At 31.6% G+C, this 25,965-nt stretch overlaps 1 protein-coding gene across 1 annotated transcript in view; it reads right to left on the reverse strand.

The window, feature by feature from the left end:
- LOC142349194 (uncharacterized) overlaps nt 1-25,965 on the reverse strand; it is a 196,559-nt gene that overhangs the window by 84,272 nt on the left and 86,322 nt on the right. Inside the window, exons 12-17 of the mRNA XM_075400605.1 lie at nt 23,859-24,167; nt 23,194-23,357; nt 22,148-22,301; nt 21,501-21,619; nt 19,745-19,952; nt 17,359-17,712 (exon numbers count right to left, since the gene is read on the reverse strand). Coding sequence (XP_075256720.1) covers nt 17,359-17,712; nt 19,745-19,952; nt 21,501-21,619; nt 22,148-22,301; nt 23,194-23,357; nt 23,859-24,167 — 1,308 coding nt within the window. The remainder of the gene's footprint in view (nt 1-17,358; nt 17,713-19,744; nt 19,953-21,500; nt 21,620-22,147; nt 22,302-23,193; nt 23,358-23,858; nt 24,168-25,965) is intronic.

Below are 25,965 nucleotides of genomic sequence, written 5' to 3' on the forward strand. Positions count from 1 at the left end.
AACTGTGAATTGTGTTATTATATTTGTTGATTATTGAGTCAAGAATATCAATCCAGTTAGCATCACCATTTTCAAATACTGGTTTTTTCAAAAGATTCCTTATAGTTCTGTTAAATCTCTCTGCAAAAACTGCTCCTTTCGAAGTATATCTAGAATATCTTTTAATGTTTTGAGATTTTAAGTAAGTTTCGAAGATTTTGTTAGCGAATTCTTTTCCATCATCAGTTTCAATTAAGTTTGGTTTTCTTTTCGAAGTTGTTATTATTTGTTCAAGTGCTTCTTTAATTGTAGTTGCATATTTATTTTTAATTGGAATCGTCCATCCATACTTTGAAAAATTGTCAACACAAACCAAAACATAACGATAACCTCTATTATTTTTCACTCCATAATCTATAAGATCGAGAAGGTCAGCTGACCATGTATCGTCTATGCTTTTAACAATAGTTTTATTAGTTGGGTAAACTTTTTTAAGAGGTTTATCATAAATTTCATCAATGAATATTTTGGTTGGGTCCTTCTTCATTTAATTTTTCGAAAAAGTTGATTCATATATTAGGTAGTGGTTTTTTCAAATAAATTTCAGTGCTGTCTCAAATATAGTCCTTGGCCTCCATAATTATCTGTTAGTGTCAAAATTTTACCACCTGAAATTGATTTCAAGATTTGTGCAGTTGCTTGACCAGCTTTTGGGTTCTTCGATTTTGCAGCGATTGCCATACCAATAACAGGTGCAGCAGCGTTAACAGCAGGCTTTAAGAAGCGATTCCAAGCAGTTTTACTACCCTTAAATACTTTTTTCATAAAACTTTTTTAACTACCACCTTCTAATTCAAATTGTTTAGGAGTAAATGTTATCTGTTTTTGACATTTGCAATTTTGATTTGGACACATATCGTGAAGTTTTAGAATTGTTCCATTTGTGTTTAAATCAGTCCAAGCTGACCCTGATAAGCTACTGCAATGTCCATTTCTACATTTTCCACGTTTCTGAAAGTTTTCACCACGAGTCATTTAAATAGCTAAAATCATTTCGTTAGAATTTTCGATTTATTTCTGTTGCAAACTGCACATTTCTCTTTCAAGATTATTATAAGTTTATTAGTTTTTGAATTAAATTTTTCAGTTTTTATTTCGTTAATAGTGTTTGAATAATGACGACCCCCTACGCAATATGTCTCACTCATTTAATAGTTGAGAAATATGCATAATCGTAAACATTTTCAGATTGTAACCATATATCATATTCGTGATATCGATCTCCTTTCAATAGGTTATCTTTTGCTAACAATGGCTGAATGTTTGTGTAGTATGCAGCTTCTCTCAGTTGTTCAATATCTTTCAAATCGAATGAAGATAATGGTCTGACATGGTCCAAATGAATGTTGAGCCAGTTCATTTCTTTGCACATTAAGAATTCAATATATTCTCTAAATTCTGAATATGAAATTCCCAATAATTCTTCTGTAGTATCATTTTTAGATGATGCTTGGTTTAATAGTGCTTTTCGAAGTCTATTTCTGAGATTATTTGCTAATTTAAAGTTGATATCGTTTGCTTTTCGTTCTTTTTGATATTGTCTCTGATAATTTTTCATATATTCAGGATTATTTTCTCTCCATTTTAAATTATATTTTTTCATATAATCTGGATTTTTTTTGCTCCAGTTTAATTTACTTTTGTTATGACATTTTCGACACTGAGATTGTTTACCATCATTATGTCTCAAATCAGGATAGAAATCAGAAAACGATTTTTCAATTTGACATTTGGTACATCGTTTACTCATTTTTAATTAGCAACTAAAATTTCAAATAACTTCATCATATAATGGCAAAACAGGTGCACTTGCCATAATTTCACTTATTGGTTTCAAACTAATGTCTATCTTCTTTTTAAATAAAGATTTTCTAATCGATATGGTTATTTCATTTTTGCTAAAAAACTACTCAATTTCTGTAATTGTTCATTACTAATAACATTCTCAACCATATTACCAAAAATATCTTCAACACTAACTTTAGTTTCACTCATAATTTTCTTCTGATTATTCAAGTAAAATTCAAATATTTTCTTTAGTTCTAAACCTTCTTTCTCATCAATAACTTTGTCAGCCATCGATTTCTTCAATACTTTTTCTTAATCAACTCTTATTTTATTAACAAAAGTTCTTAATCTGATATAGCGTTCTTTTAATTTAGAAATATATTCGTTAATAGCTGTAACTGCAATCGAAATTAATAGACCACTAGTAGCTATTACTGGAACACCCGCGATCGCACCTACACCTGTTGCTGTTAGTGTTATTCCAGAGCTAACACCTAAAATTCCACTAATTATTCCTGCTATGATTGAGATGCCTTTCTTTGTGTTTAGGGCTTTGTATTTTTTCTTGAATTTCTCTTCATCATCAATTAACTTCTTGATTACCCCCTCATAATTAATTTTTAGGTAATTATATTGTAAATCTCGGATATCATTATCTTTCTTTCTAACTGAGATGAGATCTGCTTCAATATCTTTGTTTAAGTCTTTATAGGTATTAGTCATTTAATAGTTTAAAATCTAGACTATTTTCTATATGTTTTATAAATTTGTCATAATCTAATTCTCCAGTGTTAACTTTGTTAGCATATTTAAATATATTTTTTGATAACAAGTATTTCATTACTAATTGTAATATTCTTTTATCATTCGATATAATATTTGTCTGAGTAATATTGTTATTTTCATCAAGAGATAATTTTGTTAGATTTGGATCGAATTTAAACTCAATAACTGTATCATCTTTACTTGCGTTTACTGGATTACCCTTCAATTGATAATCGATCATTTTACCATTTCTGAAAATTACATAGTAGTTATCCATTTATCTAAGCAAATTACAGGTCAACTTCAACCCAAATTGCAAAAACATCAACACTATTACTGGAATGGAAAGTTAATTCATCACCACTTGATAATTCAATAGGATTTTGAAATATAGTTATAGATCTATCTTAACCCGAGGGTTTGGTAAAACTTGTTACGCTTGATCCATTAATTATAATATTTTGAGTCATAGTAGTACTAAATGAACCACTTAAACCTGCACGCAAAATTCTTCCATTTGATAACATAATAGTTTTTGATTTAATTTCGATAACTCGTTTGCGATTATCTACATATTGTTTAGTGGCGGCATCGTTGTCATCAACAGGATCTTTTACATTGGTTATTCTTGTGTCGTTGAAATTGTTGATTGTACCAATTTCTTTAATATATAAAGCAGCAACATCTACTTCATCGTTTATACCGAGATTAGCACTTTCTCCATTTAACCGTAAGAAGAAATTGAATTTATTAGCATTATTAATAACTTCTTCACTTTCTGCAAAAGACCAAGATTCCTTCAATATTGAATTTTTTTCGGATTGCATACCCCCTTCTTTCCAAATTCCTAACCCAACTGTCTTACCAATACTATTATTAACACCACGCATAATAAATGTCATCTTATAAGTTTTGTTTTGTATTAATTCTGGTAGATTATATTTTGGAATATGCATTGTAAAACTATTACCTCCTATGCACTTATATCGTTCGTATTTTTCACCTAAGAATGAAATATCATTAACAGTGTAACTTGTTGTATTATTACCACCATTGAAGGGAAATTCATTATATTTTAACCTATAAAATTTATCAAAAATATGTGATGATGCAAAGATTTTCTCTAATTGATATTTCAGAACATATGGATGTGTTGAGATAGCTGCTTTTACATTATCATCAATATAACTTTTAGTAACAGCATCCTTATCATCAACTGGGTATCCAATATTCATAATTCTGTTATTATTGAAATTGTTGACTTGATTGATTCTAACAATTGTTGTATCACTATATGCTTTATTGACAGCATCATTTGCATTTACTGGATTTCCAATATCTGTAATTTTGTTGTTATTGAAACTATTTTCTTTGTTATTATATACTATATTATTATGGTTATCTAGTAATTCTTATTTACAGCATCATTAGTATTAACTGGGTTTCCAATATTACTAATTATATTATTATTGAAATTGTTATTTTTGTTATTTCTAACAATTGTGTTATCATTATCGATATAGTTTTTCGTAGCAGCATCATTAGTGTTAACTGGGGTTGCAATATTTGTTAGTCTATTGTTTTTAAAGTTGTTTATTTTGTTATTATAAACAATATTACTATGTGAGTCTATATATCGCTTAGTAACTAGATCATATTCACCTGTTGGATCATCACTATTTATAACTTTATGTTGAAATTTTAAATTTATATTTTCATTTATTTGATCTGAAGTATTTAACGCTTCAATATATAATGCAGCTATTTCTATTGTCTCACCCACTGAAAAAGAAGCCAAATCAATAAACACATTGAAGTCATTAGGGTTAGTATGTGTTGCTGTTAATTCAATCAGCTCGAAATCATAACTCAACACATGTTCTGAAAATTGATTCGAAAACCCAAATTTAATATTTTTCAGTGATTGTGATCTAATTAAAAATCGTATTGTGTATTGAGAGCCAACATTCACATTAAGATTAGAAATATGAATTTGTGCTACTTTTGCATTTGGTCCTGTAACTGTGAAAATAGTATATGGTATTCCAAGAAAACTGTGATCTGGAGAAATCTCACTACTAGCGTTAGTTCTACCAGTTGAATACATTTCATAAAAATTATTATATACAAATTTACTTCCAAATGTGTGTTCCAAATCTTTACGCAGTATATCTGGATGTTCATTTATTGATCTCCTAGTTCTGTTTAACTTAGAATCAACATATTCAGTGGTTGCAAAGTTAACTCCAGTTAACCCATTTACAAGATGAATATAATCGTTTTGAAAATTTTCATAATAAGGAATTCGTAGTAGTGATGTTTCATCAATTTTTTCATCCATGTGTTGTTTTGTTGGTATAGTTACTATTTCCGGAGTAAAATCATGATTAGCAATATCAATTGAATCTATTGTATCATTTGTTTTATTATAATTTTTAATTGAGATATCGTCTTTGACATAAATTGTAGTAGCTAATTCAACTACCTTATCTGACACTGTATTTTTTAGGGATATATAATCGTTTGTCAGTGGTTCATATATTGGAATTCTTAGTAATGTACTTTCATTAATATTTTTATCAACATATGCTTTGTTAGCAGCTTCAAAATCATTTGTGGGATCTACTAAGTTTGTAATTTTGAATTTCTGTTTCATATCAATATCTTCTTCCATATCAGATTCAATATAATTAGTTGTCAAATAGGGTTTCTGGACAAATAGTGTTGTATCTATATTCGTTAAGCCAGTCGAAGATGTACTACCAAAAACATTCATAGGCATTATTTAACTATAGAAAATATTCAATACAGCATCTTCATAGTTTACATTATTTTCCAGTAAGTAGAGAAAATATAGACAGTAGGTACCACACATTTTACTATAGATGTCTTGAATGATGTAGTTGTGATATATTATTGATTTTGGTAACTGTTTTATTAACCATTGATCTGGTGATCCTCCGAATGAATCGAAATATTTCGAGTTATAGAAAGCTACCCAGTGAGTTCCGCCTTGGGAACCATCATCAATATTACAAATACCTTTTGTTGAACTAATTATTGAGTCTCTTGGATAGAATTCTACACCACTTATTTTAATTTTATACAGTTTCTCTAATAATTCTGAAGTTTTCATTGTTTGATTTTTTAGCCCATAGGATTTCATAAACCGTTCTAGTGTTAGAATCATTATTTATACTAGAATAACTTATGATAGATATTTGCATCATCTATGACATCTATAACAGGGTTTACTCAATATGTACTGTTCTAGCGTTAATATCATTTATATAGTTATATAATATTAGCGCTAACAATTTTCATTCCATCTGAAATCATCATTATTTCTCTATGTCTAATTAATACCATAAACAGTCTCGCATTTGCAGGATCTGCTCGATATTCCTCGAATAGTTGTATCTTTTTAGGATTAATGTGGTCGACTTGATATCTTAAATCAATAACTTGAAATGGATATTTAGTTTTCACATCTGGATAGCTTATAAAGGGTTTCAATAGTGGTTCTCCAACATATTCTTTGAAAAATGATTCAATATCTCTATATTGATCTAAATAGTTATTAACTCCATATTCAGTATCAACAGCATCTTTGGGATATCTAATACAATCGATTTCAACATAGTATTTTCTAATGTTTAGGTTGCCGAAAATAGCATTGTTTTGAGTTTTCCCACCTCCTGCTCTAGCAATTGTTTGATGAGCTGCAATTAAATATTTAGGACTGTTTATATTTTGTGCTGAACCTATATCAACTTGGTGTTCTAAATCAGTATTAACTATATTCCTTAAACTCGTCCAAGAATCAAATGATATTTTGAAATTATTTTTTATAGAATCATTGAACATAGTTTGAGTTGCTGCATCTGGAATTAAAGTTGGAACAAACAAATATAGACTATTTATGGTCACATCAATATCATCTGCAATAGTTGTGTAGAGTATATCTTGTAGGTCAGCTGTTTTTAAAGTTAGTTGGAATCCTAATCCTTTTGTAATTTTTTTGAATGTTTTACAGAAACCAAAAATATGTTCTAATGGTAGTTGACCAACTATTTTACCTTTGTTAGGTTCATCGTGATTATTGATTAACATTCCTTTTAATGTATCATCATTTTTATCAAAATAAGAGATTAAGTCTCCGTCTTTGCTAGTTAGAACTCTCATTATTGTTGAAATCGGTCCTACATATTTATTTTTATCAACATATGCTTTGTTAGCAGCTTCAAAATCATTTGTGGGATCTACTAAGTTTGTAATTTTGAATTTCTGTTTCATATCAATATCTTCTTCCATATCAGATTCAATATAATTAGTTCTCAAATAGGGTTTCTGGACAAATAGTGTTGTATCTATATTCGTTAAGCCAGTCGAAGATGTACTACCAAACACATTCATAGGCATTATTTAACTATAGAAAATATTCAATACAGCATCTTCATAGTTTACATTATTTTCCAGTAAGTAGAGAAAATATAGACAGTAGGTACCACACATTTTACTATAGATGTCTTGAATGATGTAGTTGTGATATATTATTGGTTTTGGTAACTGTTTTATTAACCATTGATCTGGTGATCCTCCGAATGAATCGAAATATTTCGAGTTATAGAAAGCTACCCAGTGAGTTCCGCCTTGGGAACCATCATAAATATTACAAATACCTTTTGTTGAACTAATTATTGAGTCTCTTGGATAGATTTCTACACCACTTATTTTAATTTTATACAGTTTCTCTAATAATTCTGAAGTTTTCATTGTTTGATTTTTTAGCCCATAGGATTTCATAAACCGTTCTAGTGTTAGAATCATTATTTATACTAGAATAACTTATGATAGATATTTGCATCATCTATGACATCTATAACAGGGTTTACTCAATATGTACTGTTCTAGCGTTAATATCATTTATATAGTTATATAATATTAGCGCTAACAATTTTCATTCCATCTGAAATCATCATTATTTCTCTATGTCTAATTAATACCATAAACAGTCTCGCATTTGCAGGATCTGCTCGATATTCCTCGAATAGTTGTATCTTTTTAGGATTAATGTGGTCGACTTGATATCTTAAATCAATAACTTGAAATGGATATTTAGTTTTCACATCTGGATAGCTTATAAAGGGTTTCAATAGTGGTTCTCCAACATATTCTTTGAAAAATGATTCAATATCTCTATATTGATCTAAATAGTTATTAACTCCATATTCAGTATCAACAGCATCTTTGGGATATCTAATACCATCGATTTCAACATAGTATTTTCTAATGTTTAGGTTGTCGAAAATAGCACTGTTTTGAGTTTTCCCACCTCCTGCTCTAGCAATTGTTTGATGAGCTGCAATTAAACATTTAGGACTGTTTATATTTTGTGCTGAACCTATATCGACTTGGTGTTCTAAATCAGTATTAACTATATTCCTTAAACTCGTCCAAGAATCAAATGATATTTTGAAATTGTTTTTTATAGAATCATTGAACATAGTTTGAGTTGCTGCATCTGGAATTAAAGTTGGAACAAACAAATATAGACTATTTATGGTCACATCAATATCATCTGCAATAGTTGTGTAGAGTATATCTTGTAGGTCAGCTGTTTTTAAAGTTAGTTGGAATCCTAACCCTTTTGTAATTTTTTTGAATGTTTTACAGAAACCAAAAATATGTTCTAATGGTAGTTGACCAACTATTTTACCTTTGTTAGGTTCATCGTGATTATTGATTAACATTCCTTTTAATGTATCATCATTTTTATCAAAATAAGAGATTAAGTCTCCGTCTTTGCTAGTTAGAACTCTCATTATTGTTGAAATCGGTCCTACATATTTATTTTGTTCCATTTCTTTGAACCACCTGTAAGTGAAAGAGTAGCTTCTTTAAAACAATATGCAAATGCATTGTTAACTAATCTAATATTATTAGCATCAACAAAATTTGCATTATCGTTTCTCCTAACTGTTATATCATATTGAAGTTAAGCATTTCCATTTTGATGATAGTTATTATTTTCACCCCAAATGAATTCAACATTTTGATCAGAATCGTTGAGATTGGCTCTATGTTGGTGATATATTTTTGTGTAGTCTCTTTTAACTATTGATGTGTTGATAGTTGTTTCGTCAATTAGTTGAAAGCCTTCGATGCTCATTTAATATAATAAAATTACAATCTCACTTTTTTTAATTAGTAGATTTTGTCATTTATCTGAAAATCGATTAGTGAATTTTAAGAAATCCTGAACCAGAGAGTAATTTTTCCTTGAATTCTTTTAATTTATCTTTGTTATCTATGATTTTAGGTTTTTCTTTAGTCTTTGGAGTATTTAAGTTGGGTCTTTTTATTAAAGTTTTTGGCATTTACTTAACAAAAATTGAGTTTTTATAGTTCCTTAATTGATAATCTAAATGTGACAGATTGCCCATTAAAAGAAACAACATCTCCATTTTCGTTTTTTATTTTAAAATTGATTGCAGATATAAAATCTTTGATTTCCATCATAAACCACATTATTCCACCTCTAAATTTTTCAATATATTTATAACCTGGATTCACATCCATAGTAAAATTATGAATTACACGAGTTCTTTTTCCATTAATAATCATACCTTGAGCAATGTCACATTCAACAAAAATATTATCAAAAGATATTATATCAACAGGATGATCAGATAAATTATAGTTTCCATTAACTACTCTTGCATCGAATCCCAGAATATTTCTAATTGTTCCAGCATAGGTAAAATCTATTTCCCATCCATCTTCAATTTCAATTATAGATCCCTGTGTTGTGAAAATTGGTTTAATTGTAAATGGAAATGTTTCACCATCAGAATCGCCGTTTAAAACCATTAGTCGCTTGATTTCTAAGTCTATTGCTTCCAACTCATAAACACCGTTTGGAATAACAATATCAACAATCATTTTTTCTGGAGTAACATAATAAAATTTGTTGTTTGCATCTGTAATATTGAAAATACCATTCTAACCAGTTAGAAATGTAATTGCTATTTTGAATTGTTTGTTATTAGTTTGAAGTGGTTCATCTAAAGTGAGCTCATGAATTGATTTGTCCATTACAATTAGCATATGCTCTTCAATTTTTGCTCTAGTATGGAAAGCTATTTGATCTAGTGTTTTATTGGATAGTTCCATTTATATATTAATAATCGCTATTTGAACTTATCAGTAGCAAAATTCGTCCTCGATGATGATTTTTGTTATTGAATTTGATATTGGGTTTTGGTGAATGTCAATCTTTAAAAAACTATCGATTTTGTTCTTTGAATTTATCAATAGCAAAATTCGTCCTCGATGATAAATTTGTTATTGAATTTGAATTTGTTAATAGTAAAATTCGATATTGATGATAAATTTGTTATTGAGATTTAAATTTATCAATAGCATTTCGATATTGTTGTTCTGTCTCAATTTCACCTTTTTTGAATAAAGCATCAAGCAATTGTGAAGCTTCTATTAAGGTATCAGTGTGACCTGCTAATTTTAGTCCTAATAGAACTTGTAATCTAGTCCATATCTCATCGGAATCTGATGGCACTACTATTGTCTTTGTTCCATTGCCTTCCAAATCTGATTCTAAAGATTCATACTCATCTGATTCCCCACTTGCTATAGCTACTATTGGAGTTTTTAAAATATTTTGAACTCGTGATTTAAGTTGGTTTTTTATATATTTTTGTCTTGTAGATGAATTATCTTCATTTGGATTATAATTTATATCATTCAGAATTTTACTGAAGGTGAGAATATCATCATCACTCATTTTATTAAAATTATAACTTGTTTCAGTTAGAGCTTTTTGAATTGATGGTGTTATTTCATATATATTTTCTCCGATTTTCACGTTATTTCCACCCATAGGGTCCACATTAACACCATTTAACCTATATCGTCCTCCTGTTCTCTTATCTAATTTAAATTTGTTGCTAGCGTTGACCATTTTACCTACTGTTGCAAATATTTCATGACTCATTGTTACACCTGGGGGCGATTCTAACGTAAAATTGTTGACAAGATTTGGTAATTCTAATTCTTTTGTTGTTTCAACTACTTCATCAATTTTTTTAGTTATGGGTTCGAATGTTTCTGCTAATTTTTGATCATATGTTTGCTTGAATATCCTCTTCTTAATTTTTCTTGCTTTTTCATTTTTCTGTTGTTCAGCTAATTTTTCTAGTGAGAGTAAGTCTTCTTCAGTTACATTTGAATACACACTCATTTATCAAGTCAAAATGGGTCAGATTTAGGAACAAAAATAGAATCTAAACCTAATTTATATTTTTCTACTTCTTTATCTTTCGACATATCAATTGTCAATGGTTGAAATTTAGTTTGCCAACAGATATTGCACAAGAGTTTAAATTCATCAATAATCATATCCATACTAGCTTTATCTTGAAATAGATTTTGAACATCTCTAATATTATTTGGTTTGAATAAATGAAAAACATTACTGTTAGCTCTTATTGTTCTTTTTTGGTAGTTCATAATAATCTTGACTAATAATAAAAACAGAAATATTATTATGTTGTGATCTTTTAAATAATGCTTGTACTCGTTCATCTTTCATTTCATTTTCATTGAGGTCGTCTAAAATAATAACAGTTGATTCACCTTGGTAATCTTGAGGAAATTTTAACTCATCAATGTTTTCCTAAACAGATATTTCAATGTTAGAGAGATTATCGTTAAGACAGTCTTCAATAGTCTTTTTATTTTTCAGTATTTTAGAAATTGATTTTGGGGGTATGTTTTGTTCGAAACATTCTATTAGTTTTTGATATGTTTCTTGATGAATTGATGGTGAATAAATATATATTTCATTATAATCATTAATTATTTCAGTTATTAATTTTGTTAGTAAACAGGTTTTTCCACAACCAGATGGTCCTGATATTACTACTCGCACTGGCGATTTTGGATATAATTTCACTTTCATTTATATTTGAATAATTTATTTAATTATAAATGATGTTTCAAACTGATAATGAATTTTATAATTTTAGATTAGCTATGTATCTAATATCTGTGTTGATAGTGGTGATATCGATTTCAAATTTAATTGCTACAATTTTATTCCCAACTGTATTTAATTCAAATAATTGTTTAAATATAAATGATACCGAAGTGTCCTATTAATTCTATCGGGATCAGAAATCCTGTTATGTGTAGTGATGGTTATATGTATGAAGAGAAATGCTTAGTTGAATGGCTTGCTTCGAATTCTACTTCTCCTATAAATCGAAAATTTATTGATTTTGTTAATGTGTGTGAAATATCTGAAAAGTGTTTGAATGAATATTCTGATGAAATTGAAGATCCATATGAGAGAATTAATTTTACATATTATGATGAAGTAGATATAATTTTTGATAAAGATTTAATATTAAAGCTAATTGATAGAAATTGTAAATGGTTCGAATTTGCAAGTGAAGAATTGAAAGATGATAAAAAAGTTGTGATGAAGGCGATTGAACATAGTGGAATGCTTATAGAATATGCTAGTAGCAGACTACAACAAGATGAGACAGTCATTCTAGCAGCTGTGAAAACTACTCCTAGTATTATATTATCTAATAAAATTTTGATAAATCATTTAATCTATGAAACTGCGTGTCATTATAATAATGTAAATTTTAGAGATGACTTTCTTTTAAAATATAAATTAAATTCTGACTCTATTTGCAATATGATTGAAAAATTAAATAATATGAAAAAGTTATTTGAATAAATTGTTTGCTAATAAATGAACAACACAAACGACATTATAAAAGTCAATCAAGATTTTCTTAAATATATAAATATTGAAGGAACGTATGAATATAACCCTGTGTATAAGGGATATTCAAAGCAGGTAGAAATAGACGAAATTTATGATCATCCTGTTGCAATATTGCTGCACACAAATCCTGGTTGGAAAGTAAATTTCAATCAAGATGGAGAATTTATTGGATTCTCAAAGAAGAGCAAAGAAGAATTTAATTTGATAGAACGAGTTATTCTACAATAATAATTGTGCTTGAGAACATTTGATTAAAAAGCTACTAAGTTTGAATTATTTTTAGTGTGTATATCATTGTATTCAAAATGTCGACAGAGTGTGAATATATACAACTCAAAATTATATGCTTGCCAAAGTGCGGATACACAGGCATTCGAATTATTTTTTATCATTATGTGAACATATTCATTCAATTATAAAACTATATTTCAACATTATGTGAACATATTCATTCAATTATGATTCTATGCGTAGCTAGTAGTAAGCGAGAGTGAGTTGCGAAGCGACAAACGGTGAGATGCGAAGCATTGAGCGAGCGTTAGTAGGCTGCCGGATAGTTTACCTGATCTTGAATGAAGATATCGAGCGAGCGAGGCGAGTGAGATATGTTCATTTGAGATTTGGTAGACTATCCGCAGTGTACTATACTACTGCTATTCAAGATATAATAGTCCTATAAAAACCATTTCTAGGTCAGTACGTACCATTCAAGGTTTCTAATCATTCGCTGGTCTATTCCCTATTTTCAGACCAGAATATCTTATAGCAAGCTGTGGGAGTTTGGGAGGACAATGGTTATCTTCAAAATCTGGCAACATTGTTTATCTGCCCGGACTACATTCTCATCATGGCTTATCATGACAAAACTGAAAGAACAAATCTGAGCATGATAATACTTCATGAGTAGTTTCAGTCACTATTAACCGCCAATGTAGTTTCAAGTGGCAGAGCAGCTTGGAATAGTGTTTTATAAATTGCAGCAACATACTTTCACAGAACAGTTTACTTGCACAGAAAATGTCAGAAGAATGAATCTGCAAGACAATTTGCAAAGTTCTGACAGAAGCGAGGTTAGCAAAATTATTTACAAAAAGAAGTTAACGGCTTGCTGCATTTCAATAGGGTGATATCATCAACTATGCTCACTGCAAATTTTGACATGATTGTTTACATTAGTTTTCTTTTTGTTTGAATAAACTATCGTAAAAATATTTGAAACAATGTTTGATTTCAAAAGTTCAGATTTGATATAAAACAATTCAAGTTTTCTAAAAGATGTTCACAAAACGCAAAGAGTTTATTGCACACCCTTTGAAATTTTCAGACTATTTTTTTGTTTTCGCGTTGAAACCAAGCGCATTCCAATTTTTTCGGCTTTTTAAAGTTGAGTAGATTGTAGAGCCTATTTATTTTTTACGAGAATCGTTTGCAAGCACTATGATAATTAGAGGCATGATGCAGAACACCTTTTAATTAGCACGAAGGTTTCACAGGACAAAATTCCCCCAGAAAGGCCCATTTTGAAAATTTTGGCAGACGAAGAGATGTTACAGAAAATATTGATCTTGTAGGAATATAGCGGAAAAATAGATATAATCTCGGAATTTTTCAGGAGAAAACTTATCAGGAGATGCACTGTCTTCCTAGTGTGGTTGACTAGGGCTGAGCTGCTTACATTTTTTTTGTATTGTATTGGACTACTTTTATCAATAAATATTCTTTATATTAGTTCTTTTAGTCTGCACGTGTATTGTACTTATTTTCCTTTATAGTCCTATGTAGGTGCAAATTTTGGGAGTAAGAACTTGAGGTTGTTTGTTCTTTGGTTTGATCAAATTTAGAACATTTTTGTTACTTTTTTTGATACTCAAATTGTTGTTATTGTGTTTTTGAAGCACTTTTTGCGGTTGCGGAAAAAAACCCCCACGGAAAAAAACCCCACTTCATTTTAGATAGGAAATAAATCCCCACCGAATTAAAACCCCACGGAAATAAACCCCCACGGAAATAAACCCCCAATTTACTATTAAAGAACTGCGCATTTAGCGCCTTTGGCCATGCCTTGCGGGCCATGGCCATGCCTCAGCGGCCCGTGGGACTTGATATGAAACTATCACAACCGAACAAACTATCAAAACCAAAATTCAATTTTAAAATGGGGGTTTATTTCCGTGGGGGTTATTTTCCGTGGGGGTTTATTTCCTATCTAAAGTTAAGTGGGGTTTTTTTCTCCGTGGGGGTTTATTTCCTAGACCCCTTTTTTGCAATCTGAAATTAATCATTTTTTCAGCTTTCTAACGGTGTAAAACGTAGAGCTGAAATCAATTTTTATTATTGAGCATATCTGTTGTAGTAGCCTAGCATTGATAAAAAAGAGCAAACACATAAAAGAACCAACTGAAGTTGCGAGTATAATTTAGATTTGCGTTGCTCTTTTTAAAGAGGTGCAAAAAGTGTACTGTAATTTAACTTTCTTTTAAAAAGAAGGGTAAAAATAATCCACAATGGTAAGTTATTCAAAATTAACTGCAAGAATCCCGTGGTTATAGCAGAAAATTAACTTTAAAACTAATTTTTCCCTTGTTTATTTTAAAGAGGTACAAAATATACTGTAATTTTAGTTCACTAGAAAAAGCAGGATAATCAACAATAATTTTAATCCAACATTACCTGAAAAAATATCATAATAATAGCCGATAAGAACTCCACTTCCAATCAACTAGTTAACGTGACAACTTTTGTTTCAGGTAAGAAAAAATAGCATCCAATAATTAGATTATCATACCTACAGAATGATTGTCATGTAATTCAAATTTACTTGAAACCATATTTAAATTACTATTAATTTAAATGATCAAACAGAGAATAATTAGAAGAAATGGGTTTTAACAAATAATTTTCAATGTTTTCCTTTGAGACAAAGTTTTTCTATCGAATAAACTCGATGTCCTTTTCCGTAAACATAAGTAACTATTCAGGATTGGATTACTATAGAATTCGATTAATAGCTCACAGTAAGTTCATGAATTGCAAGTGGCAGATAATACCACGCTCTATTACAAATTTAGGGCAGACACTGGGTTTTGAAAAAAACTTATTTCAAAGAGCTGTGAAAATTTTCTCAGTGATACCACAACTTAATGCTGAATTCCTCTGTTTCATTTAAATTAAGAGTAAATTTGAAATCGGCGGCATCTATTACCTATATTTCTCTTTCTCTCTCCTTCTCTCTCTCTCTCTCTCTCTCTCTCTCGCTCTCTCTCTCTCTCTCTCTCTCTCTCTATCTCTCCGTTTCTCTCTCTCTCTCTTTCTCTCTCTCTCTTTCTCTCTTTCTCTCTCCCTCCCTCACACACCGCCCACCCATCAACCGTTTCCTTTGATTTTGTGTATACATTTAGCTTGGCAAGTTTCAGCAGATGTAAAAAAAGTTTTGCAGTATATTTTTTAAAACGTGAAAGAATTTTTTATATTGAGCCAGAGAAATCATTGTGGGTAACTATAGAAAAAATCTGAATTGAAATCTTTTCCGCGTGTTACATTGGACCTATAGATGAGCGTGGTTTAATGAGCAAAGCGTTCAAACATAAGCGTACAATGAAAGCGTTTTTCAAGAAGTCGACCATTTCCGTCAGGTCTTGAGATGATTTTTTGTGTTAACTTTTAGGAGGCTTTCCGTTCCAAAATCGAGCACAATCAACAATTCCTTGAGATTGCCGGCCCAATTTTGAGGACCACAAAAAAGAATAATACGGTTGAAGCTCAACATGTTAAATCAGCCACTCAGCTGATGTATGGAATAATTTCAAAACAATGATTATTAAAAAAAATAGGGTACAAATCTAATCAGGCATTTTTCGATTTTTCGAAAACGAGTCACCTAAACTAATAACCGGATATACCAACCGAAATATTCAAAAGCGTCAAATGTGTGCAGGCGTGCTGTGAGACCAATTTCTGCGAAATAACATCAGTAATGGGTTAAGACGTGCTTTTGATACGTTGTGACGAACACATTTTGAAGAATCAATGGAAAACTTAAATGTTGGCTTATAACACAATCGAGGTGTCGGTGAGTTCGAGATTCAGTTGGGAATTAACTTGCTCAGCTTTACGATGGGCCTAATGCGTTCACCGCTCGGAGTTACCTGTTTGACTGATTGGACGATCCCATCATCTCCTGGAAAAAATTAAGGATTTTTTTGGCAACGAGCCAAAGCCCCGGAGTTTGAAAACATTAGGAGTCAATACGAAATTTTTGATCTTCAGACTAATTAAACTTGCGTTCCAGCTTGAACGAATGCGTTGCTTTGGCAGATACTCTCGCAAAAATTGATCCCAAAAGTGAGTAGCTATATGCCGCGATCTACTCCATTCTTTTAAGATGTTTTAATGGTTATTGACAATCTTGCGAAAAAGTTGTCAATAATTTTCAAATGATTGACTGTTTTTATTACTGATTTATGAAGAAGATGATTTTGCTATCTTCACTCAGTAAGATGTAACGTGTGTCCTTAATTTCCGTGTGTCATTCTACTCCACATTCTTTTTCCGATTTGATTTTTTTGGTTTGTTTATATTTTGTCAGTGATCACAAAACTTTAATTTGTTACCACACGAATTTGTTTGTTAAAACTACATGCATTAATACCAACGCGAATTGGCCTAAAATCAGCTCAATCAAAAATCAAGGTTTTAAAAAATTCTTAACACGGTGGTTTTAATATATTGATTACTCAAACACCCACGGTGAAGTTTAAAATTCCAGATATGCACTATGCCAGATTCTAAGCTAACTTTGTTCTCGAATCAAAGCGAGCTTCTCGGCTGATGTCATAAATTCTCGGCGACGTCATCGGAATCGGGTAACTTAATTCTGACACCCTTCACAATTCATCAAAATGAATCCCAAACAACGTTCTGAATAATAACTCAACTTAACTTACTCGAGCAAAAAGTAGCGGATGCTGGGAATGTAGAAGCTTCAGTGATGGGATCATTTCCATTTCTAAATGAGATCTGGTCAAGACTAATGGTGTACTCTTTTCCAGGTATCAGTGATGACAGAATAAGGTCAACAGGTTCTGGAGTCCAGGTGTTAGGGGTAGTTATTTCACACTCGTTGTTGGGCAGACTGTTCCCGTTGACATCTTTGCAACTTGTGCTGCTGTGATAAAGTTCTGCTTGCCAGTCGTTATTATCTACTGACGTAATGAATTGAACACTAGTTTCATTCAACGATTGAATATCAGTCCGAACGAACACTCCGTTAAACACAGTTATCACTGGTGGCGATGGGCCTAAAACAGAGAAGGGTTTGTTTTTCTGCTACCATGAGCTTATAATTGAAAGCCTATTTTTTGATCGTGGTGATGCTCGCAAATGACAGTTATACCATTCATCCTTTGACTAAATTGGTGATCAGGATTTCCAACTTCTCAGCGTTCACTGGCGATTGCAGTTTGGTCAACTTTTTGAGCAAGCGAGTGAATGTGAACAATCATCAGAAGTTGAAACAGGTTAGAGTGCAATCAAATTTCAATGAAAAAAAATGAACAAAAACGCTCAACATTGAATATTCTTTTTCATATTTTCACCCAGACCTAGGCCTCGACTTATGAAAAGACTTTAAAAGTCTAGTAGGGGGGGCCAATATTGACTATAATTACACGGTCGAGCTTCCTAGTTAAAGTCGAGCTAATATCTTTTCATGGGTCGAGCTTAAGTCTATTTATAACGAAGAAAGTCCAGCTAAGGTCTTTTCATGAGTCCACCGTTAGTCAATTCATAACCAACAAAGTCGAGTAAATATCTTTTCACGTGTCTACCATTTGTTTTTTCATAAGTCAAATGTGTTTTTTTTTCAAAATCCGAAATTTTTCATTTTTTCTGCTTCTGTACATACAGAAGCAGAGCCTGAGCTTTGCTCCTGTATGTACTAAGTAGCTATGCTTCTGCTTCTGTATGTACTAAGACCAGTCCAACTTACGAAACAGTTGGAAAGCTGCCAAAAGCCTTAAGATCTCCGTCAGATCTTAAGATAAAGAGTTATGGCAACTCGAGTATATTACCACATTACTTGATTCAATGAACCCAGCTAGCTTACGTGTATTGGTCCTAGTCCCATTAGCCATGACCAAATTTCGCCGTTATTCAGTTTGTTCTCCCCTGCAAAATAATGAACTATCTTTTTTATTAAAAATGCAGGTTTTTGAGGGATAAGTGGTTCATCTGAATCGTAAAATCTGAAGGAGCATACACGCTGACTACGTTATATGCAATATTGGGCAGACAAATTCAATGGAAAAAAGCAGACTTATGAAAAGACCAATAATGGACCCATGAAAAGACTTTATCTCGACTTTGTTTACAAACATTTTGTCGAGCTTAAGTCCAGTCTAAATTTTTGGTCCAGCTAAAGTCTTTTGCAAAAAATCTGTGTCCAGCTAAAGTCGAGATTGTCTTAAAGTCCAGCTAAAATCTTTTCATAGCTCAAACGAGTCGAATATGGTCTTTTCATAGTACATTTGGGTCGAGCATTGTCTTTTCATAAGTCTGTACCTAGACCTGGGCAGAATGACCAACAATTATTGTGACGCAAATTTTTTAAAAAAAGACAGCAAGCAATTTGTAGATAACGGTGTAGCTGAACTCAAAAATAACGAGTCAATTATTATTACCGAGTAAATATAGCGATTGAATATGAAGCGTGGGATTAATATTCAATCGGATTCAAGTATTTAATTGACTGAAATGCGTTCTAATGTACGTAGAAAGATAGGAAAAAGTTCGTGTAACATAATTATAAGTAATTGTAATTATAAAATTTATCAAATAAGACACGATTTGGCTCTATAATTTTCGAGTTTTTGGATTCATTGGTGCCAAATGGTGACCGACATTGAACTGATTTGTGATCAGACGAAATACCGGCCAAATGAGCATCAAAAATTGCCGTCTAAAAATCCACTTATTGCTACCACAAATACTAAGACGTTGTCGATTAAGTCCCTCATTGAATGAATGTACGTTACTTTATATCGATTTGGACAAACAATTCGGCTGACGAAAGAGGGTCGCTTTACACTTTTATCAAATAGAAAATATTTTTTCTCATAGATCTGTTGAATCAAATTTTATAGCCGATACAAAATGTCTAGAATTGCCTTATACATTACAGAAAAACATAAAAATATAATGATTTAGTGAAAAACATCCCACTCTAAAGAAAAAAAGGATAGGTTTTCGCAAATACTGTTCAACTATGGGCAATATTATTGGGAGAAAATCAAATGAACAAAATTTTTTCTATTTCTTGCAAACTCAAGTTACCTTCAAAATGAATCGTGTCTTCTTGAATTGTGAATCCAAATATCACATCGTTGTATATGTTTACTACCCCAATGAATTCATTAAGAGTTGTAAGTATGATATCAGATATTGTAACGGAGCAGTTATAGTCACTCGTTCCACCAGATGTTTGAGTGCAGTTCAGCGAGTTCAATTTAACGCTCGTGTATGTGTTTGTCTTGGAAGTGTACTGAAATTAAGAAAGCATATGACGAAGTTCTGTAACAGCGGACGTTAACACGTTATCTGAGCTAGTTCAGTTTTAAATAATCGATGGAAGTATATATGTGAATGTAGTTAATCAAGCTTTATCTGAAAAAATTCGGATCTATTCTGTTTCTGTCCCCCAGTGTTATTTATGACCCGCAGTTACAAAATATGTGTTGTTATATAGCACGTTACTATGTAGAAATACTGCACTTGCGCCTGGGGTCATCAAGCATATATTCCCACTAACCTGGGATAGATACCGACCTGGGGGGGATAGATCCCAAAATTGAAAATTACACTAAATGATATCTGAATAATTATTCCAAAAAGTGCTGGAAAAAAAAGCCATACAAGTACAGTTTTGAATTAAAACTGCACCTCATAACCAACGAGAAAATGAGATTGTTCACCGACTATTCAATCGACGAATCAATTATTATAATTAATTATTAATTATTAATTAATTATAATTAACTATAATTTTTTCACATCACAGTCTTCTCACATACGAATAAACAATGACCCAGATCGATGTGTTAACCCTAAACAATGCTCAAAAATGAAAGAGTTGCAGGGAACACGGTGACTGTAGTGGCTGGTTGCAAGTTTTGTGTATAGTAGACTATTGTTTATTGTTTATTGACGTATCGCGTCATTCATGGATTGAAATGAGGCCTCTCTATTGATTCTGAAAATTACGTCATCTGTCCTGTAATGCTGCATGTTATTGGACATTCGTAACCTCTGGCATTATCGGACAATTGGACAACTAACGTAAAATCAAATATATCTAGGTAAGCAGCGCTTGAAGGGTGGGTCAGGGCAGAAAAGAGAGGGGGGGGGGGGTAGTTTCCAAACTCACCAAGTTTCAAAAAGGCCCCGGGCACCATGGAATTTAAGTCCTCGTCAATTTCGATGAACCGCAAATATGACTCAAATTAAAGTTTCCGGAGCCATTGAAAACCGCAAATCGTATAAAAATACTGCAAAAAATCGCATCAAGTTTTTGAAATGGTATAAGATGGGAACAGTTTTAAACTTTGAAATGCTTCTATCACAATTTGTTTCTGGAGCTGACATATTGTTTTTGTTCAGCTTAATTGTTAAAAATTACATTTCACATCTAAGCCCATGTTTTCATAGAAAGACGATTTGGAATACTTTTTATCATGAAATTGGAATGTGATTAAGCAAAAATAGGATCAAATAATATGAAGTGACGATGGCGCAGTGGAAGATGACAATAATTGTACACTAGAAAACAGTGATTGGAAAACGTAATAGGGCGTTTGGTTTCGCAAAAGCAAAATTCCACACCTAAAATCATCACAATTACGAAAGCAAAGTAAGCATTCACAAAATGAAATTAAAGGCGCTTTGGGTTAAAAAACTACTTTTCATTGCAATTCTTGCATTATTTCTCTCTGAAATCTTTCACCGAGAATTGAACAACAGCAAAAATAATAAACAGTTAATGAAAATTATAAAACTGTAAGGAAAAAAGAAGCTGAAAAATTCGAGTACTTACATATACTTCAACTTCAAATGCAGTTAGATGATCACTCAACCTGTAATCCACAATGGCGTTCATAGAACACGTTCCATTTTCTTCAGTGCAGTCAATATTCACATCAATTGGCTTGTAATCTAAAAGCAAAAATTTTGGTTAATTTTACAGCTACTTGCCCTCTCTTTCATATTCATATCCGCAAAGTGAAACTGCACATATTGACACAGTCAAACACACACACACACACACACACACACACACACACACACACACACACACACACACACACACTATATATATATATATATATATATATATATATATATATGTGTGTGTTATACTGATATATATATATATATATATATATATATATATATATATATATATCAATAAAATTTTTATTTATTCTTTTCGGTATTTTAATTATTTAAACTTCCGGTCATTGATTTATAATTTAAGATGCCTGCTTTTTAAATTAGTTTACTTTGAGTTATATTGCAGAATGGAGTTTTTTCTAAAATTTCGGCATTTTTTAAAATTCAATGTTTAAGCTACCAGATATTAACTTTGCTGATTAAAAAACTTTATATTGTTGTCATTTTCGAAAACAAAATTTCAATCTAAGTAATCTTTTTTCTTTTCTTTTTTATGATAGTTAAATTTACCTGAAAAATTGGTAGATAGAATAAGACCATTAGAGAATCTGCTGAAATCTGCTCCATCGGCCAAAATCTCATTTCCCACAGAAAACAGCACATCTGTTTCCAAATTGACGTCAGCACCACTGTGGTAAACACAAATCAAACCAACAGTTGAGCCCTGCAAACATACAAGATAGAAATAGAACATGAAATTCTTTTATATTTTATACAATATTGGAAAAAAATTGAAGAGTGCTTAATATCAGATTTGAGATGAAAAGAAAGTTTCCAAAAAAGTTTTAAAAAATTTTCCTGAAAAGAAAGACATGAGTAGGATACATTAAAATAAGACAACAACAATTTTTTGTAAAAGCTTAATGAATTTTGAAAGAGAAATTCAAACTAACTAATTTGGTAGAATTTTTAATCTTTAAAAAAAAACCAATAAAGAAGACAGTAATTTTTTGCAAAAATAATACCAAACAGATTTTGATCGATGTCTCGAAAAAGCTGGTTCCAGAAAACTGAAAGATGGTAGAACAAAAACATATACCTTTGGACGCTTTTTCTAAAGTAAATCCTTCTGAACCTAAAAATTGTAAGGCTTACTGAAGACACAAAAATGCAAGGTTTTAGCTGAGTTTTTAAAACTTAACTTTAAAGGGAACAAACAGTGTCTAAGAATTCGAATTCAGTGTCTAAGAGTTCTGCCCCCCTCCCCCCTCAGCTAACTGGGCATTTAACTTTTTTGTCCCAAGCGGAGTAGCGTGCTATAAAACAAACACATTAATTGCATATGTGGGGCATAAAAACCTTTTAATATTTAATGTTAAGAAATGTGAACTATATAAAATTAGGGATTGAAATTATAATAATAGGGGAAACGCAAAAAGCGAAAAGGAGGGAGACAAAAGCTGTCTGCAATGGGTAAAGCTATTCCAGCTCCTTCGTTCACTCCACACTGATGTAACTCTATTTTCCACTTCCAATCACTGACCTGGAGGGGGATGGATGCAAAAGATCAAAGTTTTTTTGAACGCAAAAGATCTCAAAACGTTAAAAAAACTAACATTGCTTGGGGTCATTTTTCCGGTTCCTTTGTTCACGCCAGATTGTTGAAGTTCTACTTTGACTGTGTTCCATTCTTCATCGCTCAATTGATGCTCCCAGATGAAACATATTTGATTACTGTCTTTAAACACTCGTGTCAAATTTGACGTTGGGGAAGAGAGACCTGAAAAAAGTTTTGATCTATTCTACCCCGCCCCTAGTTGTTTTTATGCCTCCTGTTTACAAATTGTATATTTCTTTACAGCACGTTGCTATATAACATTATGACAAATGTGGCTGGGGGCGTAAAAATTGCAATCCCACTATGCAATAAGGGGCATAAGTATTGAAAATCTTTACGGCTTTTTTGTTTTTTTTCTATGATGAAAAGCAAATGAGCCAATTTTCCCCACCTTTTTTGACTGCTTTTTGAGTTAGAAAGAAATTTCGTCCACTAAGAATAAATTTTGGTTTGTTGATTGAAAATATATTGCGTAGCCTTCTATAGAGCGGGATTTGAAAAAGTGGTTCTATAAGAATGGGAAGGTGGTTCCTCCACTTAAAATGGAAATTAACTATTTTAAATGATTGATTATAACAATCCGTTGCGTCCAGGTTCTAAAATGTGGAAAAGAAAAATCTCAATGGTGAATTGGCAATGAAACAAGCGCTCAAAATAACTAACTACTCTGAAAATAGCCGTCAGCGCTTTCCCTTGAAAATTGAGACAAAGAACACGCATCATCCGCGAATGCAGACACTTTATACAAAGCACCATTCACTAGAGACCCGAAAACTCCACTTTCGGAGTATCCGCTTCCACCCACAGTGTTGTTGCGCTGATCGATAAAATTGAATTCGGTCTTGTTCCATTTAGCAATTTGAACAATATAACCCTCCACTTCGTTGGGTTCAGTACTGTTGATTACTGTATAGTTGACTGCAGAAGAACCAGTACCATCAGTTAGGGTTATGCTTCCTGGACTAATCGGAACTGAAATAGAGTTCAATAAAAGTAAGAAAATTTCACATTTAAAATGATAACAAATGCTTGGTTAACTTGTCGATGATATTTTTTCTTTCAAGTATCTTTAACATTTTCTTGTAATGTAATTCAATTGTTTCCAAAAAAGTAATTGTATGCTTTTTGAGCAGTTTTTTTAGAAACTTTTTCGATAAAATCTTTAAACTTCTATAGTTAGAGCAAAATCAAAGCTAAATGACTTTGGTGTAGTTTTTACGCGATGAAAAGCGATTTAAATTAATTATGTGTAAATGAAGATTGATGAATTCTCTCTATCATCTCGTTTTTTCGAATTAGTAGAAAATATTTGATTAGAACCAAGTTGTTGAAATACATAGTCGACCATTAAAAAAGAACAATTTTTTTTCATTCAAGCAGTTGCGTGGATGATCAAGCACCTGGAATCAATACTTTTTCAATTCAAATATGTATTTCTAGGAATAATTGTTTCTTATGCTTTCGCTTTTTTACAGAGCTATCTCTTTTTAACTCAATAGAGACCTTAGTGTTAAACACTGACAATTCAAAAACACATCTAATGATAACTGAAAATCTATTTCAGCTTTAACAAGAGGAAAATTTGATACAGATCAGTATAATATATTTAAAAAATAGTAGACCGTGAAATTGAATTTTTCAGAAGCTGTTCACCATTTTTCCTGTGGTATTTGAATAGTTGTGTTGTTTATAACTCCTCCAGTGCATATTGCAGAAGTATTTTATCCAAAATGTACTTTTATCGACGAAAACTATTGTCGCTTTTTGTTCTTTGTTCTAAGGTCTACTCTGTGCTTTGCTCTTATATCTATATTGACATCCTGTCTCAAATAGGGCTGTCTGTGAAATTAGGGAATATATTTGCACGGCCATTTTAAATGAATTCTACTACTTCGATTTTTGACTTGATTTTGATAATGAATAGAGGGTGGAATTGAGCTTCCATTTTGGTAATATAGATAGTTCTATTATAGATCGTTTTGGTAGTACAGACCGTTTCGGTAATATAAATCTAGTATTTTTTTTTAAAAAAGTACTATATTTATTGAGAGGATTGTTGTTCGACGCCACTTTTGTTTAATTGAGCCTGAGGTTACTAAAATCAATAGCCTTTAAATCAAAATGAGTTTTTAATCAATGAAAAATTCGATTAGTTAGGAAAACAGGATGCCAAGCATTTTCTGATGACTCCGCCAAATGTGCTGGAACAAAAAACAATTCCATCGAAAGGAAAAATTGGGAAAAAGTATCAGTCAGCTTGTATTCTGATTTAATCATCTTTAGTGTTAACAATCGTTGAAATTGTTCACGAAAGCCGGGAAAATGGTGGGCTCTTGGTTCCGAAGAAATTTTGTCAATCGGAAACGGTAGAATTGAAGCCTAATTGAATACGAATTTTTTGCTGCTTGAAAATTGTGCTTGATCAGTTTTGTTTCCTTCTGCCAATAAAGTACGTCAAGCTCTAATATTTGATGACGAGGTTTTTTAAGTATTGACAGCAAAACCAGGTTAATGTGGAAAGGTTCATGAGAAAGACAGACAGACAGAAAGAGAGACAGACAGAGAGAGAGAGAGAGAGAGAGAGAGAGAGCAAGAGAGAGAGAGAGAGAGAGAGAGAGAGAGAGAGAGAAATAAAGAGAGAGAAAGAGAGAGAGAGAGAGAGGTAGGGAGAGACAGAAAGAGAGAGAAAGAGAGAGAGAGAGAGAGAGAGAAATAAAGAGAGAGAAAGAGAGAGAGAGGTAGGGAGAGACAGAAAGAGAGAGAAAGAGAG

The sequence above is a fragment of the Convolutriloba macropyga genome, chromosome 11 (genome assembly GCF_964194025.1).
Source record: "Convolutriloba macropyga chromosome 11, txConMacr16.3, whole genome shotgun sequence".
In the NCBI taxonomy this organism is placed as follows: Eukaryota; Metazoa; Xenacoelomorpha; order Acoela; family Convolutidae; genus Convolutriloba; species Convolutriloba macropyga.